At 39.7% G+C, this 2,809-nt stretch overlaps 1 protein-coding gene across 1 annotated transcript in view; it reads left to right on the top strand.

Annotated features, from left to right (window-relative positions):
* The window catches only part of EHBP1 (EH domain binding protein 1), a 362,056-nt gene that overhangs the window by 263,208 nt on the left and 96,039 nt on the right, over positions 1-2,809 (top strand). The window contains 1 exon segment of the mRNA XM_018555921.1: positions 985-1,009. Coding sequence (XP_018411423.1) covers positions 985-1,009 — 25 coding nt within the window.

The following is a 2,809-nucleotide window of genomic DNA, read 5'->3' as shown; positions in this document are numbered from 1 at the left end:
TTTATTTATGTTTCTTTCCTGCAGAATGTGATTAAAATACTGCTAGCACGCATAGCATGCTGCTATGATATCAAAGTGCTAATTTCTGGTCTATATTTACACAATGTTGTACAATTGCAACCTTCTTGTTTCATTTCAATAAGGTCTGAAGAAAAATATATGAATATAGCATGAACAAAGAAAGTTAAGGCCCATCCACTCACACTTCCCGTCATCTATGGGTTTTCACATCTGTACATTTGGTATCCTAGTTCCCTTAAGATATTTACTACATAAAAAAGGTTTGTTGGAGGTGTTACTAGCTGTTTCAGTGGGTACTCAGTGGGGTTCGAAAGCATCCTTACAGACATGGGTACCAGGTTAAAGCCTTCTGTACATTTAAAGCTTTACTCTGGCCTGTATTACTATGTACTTTTTGGAAAGGTTTTTTCTTGCCTTAAAGGGTTAGTTTACCTGTTTAATAAAATGTGCAGGATCTGACAAAGGCAGATCGTTAGTATGGGGCCTACCAGATCAAGGGCAGGCCTGTGCTGATTTCTCTCAGCAGTAGTTTTTCAGCCAGGGCGTGGGTAAACCACAATGGGCTAACATGTAATGCAATGTATACACAATGTTTAAAATTAGGAATGCACCGATACCATTTTTTAAACACCAAGTACTTTCCCTCAGGTACTTGCCGATACCAATTACCGGTACTTTTTCTTAAAACAATACATTTGATTTTAGGGCAATTTTTTTATAATTATGAAGAATTGTAACTCAATCCATGATTATTCAGCAATGGAGAATGGAAACCAGCAACCGGCTCACCTGGGCTGTGTGCAGTTTCACCAGGGCTGCATGGGGCGTCTTACCAGGGCTGCATTTGGGTCTCATCAAGGCTGCATGCAGATCTCAGCAGGTCTGCATTTGGGTCTCACCAAGGCTGCGTTTGGGTCTCACCAGACCTGCACTGCCAACAATAGCTGTCACGTGGTCCCCAAGATGAGCGGGACTTCAGACAGCCGAAGTCATTTAAAAATGTAAAGCGCCCACTTCGGCGCTATGTATCAAGTATTTGAAAATGCCCTGTATCTGCACCGATACTAGTATCGGTGCATCCCTATTTTAAATGTACAGGACACCCTTGACTGCAGAGGTCATTGATTTAAAGCTATTTGAAATTATTATTTAAGATTTAAATTATTTTAAAGCATATAGCTATTCTTTTAAGTAGAACCATGGCTGGAGTTTACACATTCAAATACTCATATATTACCAATAATCAGTATATAAGCATTAAATCAAGGCCTTAATGACCTCTGTAGCAGCAGGCACTGTGGAGCAATTCATTCTCAAGTTCACAAGAGATGCACTGAAGTTATTCAAGTTAGTTTACAGAATATGCTGTCCGCACACATTCTGCTTCAGAATATCATCTTTATTGTTATTCCTACAGCATGACATATAAATGCAGGGTTTCAGAATTTTACAGGGCCACTTTGTCAGGCAAAGTGGGCCCTGCGGGGTTCCAAACCTTGCATTTATATGTCATGCTGAAGGAATACTAATAAATATGATATTCTGAAGCAGAATGTTGTGTGGACAACATATCCTGTACTCTGTGGTGCCATCCACCAGTTGACCCAACACCTTTTGAATTCTTGGGTTCATCAGTACTGTGTGCAAAGGTGCTATCACTAAGTTATTCAAGTCAGGTCTCACCGCTCTGTTCTACCCTCTTCCTATGCACCTGCTCTGTCCTTACATTATGGATTGGAAGGATAGCAGGCTGCCAAATCACTGCTGGGAGGGAGGAGCAGGGTGAACTAAGTTTCTGAAATGGAAGTGAAAGTGTTTTTGCTGTAAACTTAGAGACAAATTGCTCTAGGGTAGCTGCAGTTACAGAGGTCAGTAGGGCTTGTCTAAAAGCTCATTTAAATCATGTTTATAATATTGTGAATAGTAAGGTAAATATTTAAATGTTTCTAGCCTAGCCACAGTTTTACTTTAAACCACAGCTATGTGCACCTTTAAAAAATAGGATTTGCTTACTTTGTTGCAGTTTCCTGCATGCAAATCTTATTTGTAGCCTAAACGCATCAAAAACACACTACAAAATGTATTCTAGATTTTCTTATTCTCCCGTTGTTTTTTTATCCAGTCTAAGTATAGAGGAATTGAATTAAAAAAATGTTCTGTTTTTTAGTGAGTACTTCAGACTAGTTCTACGTCCACTGCAATAGAGGGGTGGGAGGCGGTAGGAAAGCAGAACCTGTCAGTAATATGAAGGCTTTAAGGCACTCTGAGTTGTGTATAACTTTTCACCCACCTGCGGGTTGTTAGGGGACCCCATCGCTGACTGAAAGGATTTCCTTCCCCTGGATAGAGGAGCCCTTTGAAGTCTCGGTAACAATGACTTTCATTGCTTCCTTACTCTGTCGGTTCCAATAAACTGGTGATGAAAGTGTGTGTATGTCTAGCACCAGCAGACTTTCAGCTTGGCTCAGAACAAAAGAGGTTTTGGGTCAAACATGTTCTATTTTTTATAATTTTTTTGTTATTTTCAGGAGCACATGTGCGTGTATGTTTATGTATGTGTGTATGCAGCGCAGCCTACATATTTGTTTCCCAGCTGCGTTTGTTCTAATGTAAAATTAAGCCAGTTCAGGATTAATAAAATGAATTGAAAAGGCTAACTGAATTAGTGAGCTTAGCAGAATACATTTGTAAAGTGGCAGAAGTCTTTCCCATACAAAGAATTCTTAAAATGGGATTTAGTGGCTAATCGGACTGATAGTTTGCACATTGCTTGGCCTAGTAGACAACA

This window comes from Nanorana parkeri, unplaced genomic scaffold (assembly GCF_000935625.1).
Source record: "Nanorana parkeri isolate BGI_ZX_2015 unplaced genomic scaffold, ASM93562v1 scaffold11, whole genome shotgun sequence".
NCBI lineage: Eukaryota > Metazoa > Chordata > Amphibia > Anura > Dicroglossidae > Nanorana > Nanorana parkeri.
This window is presented reverse-complemented; position numbering and strand designations above follow the sequence as displayed.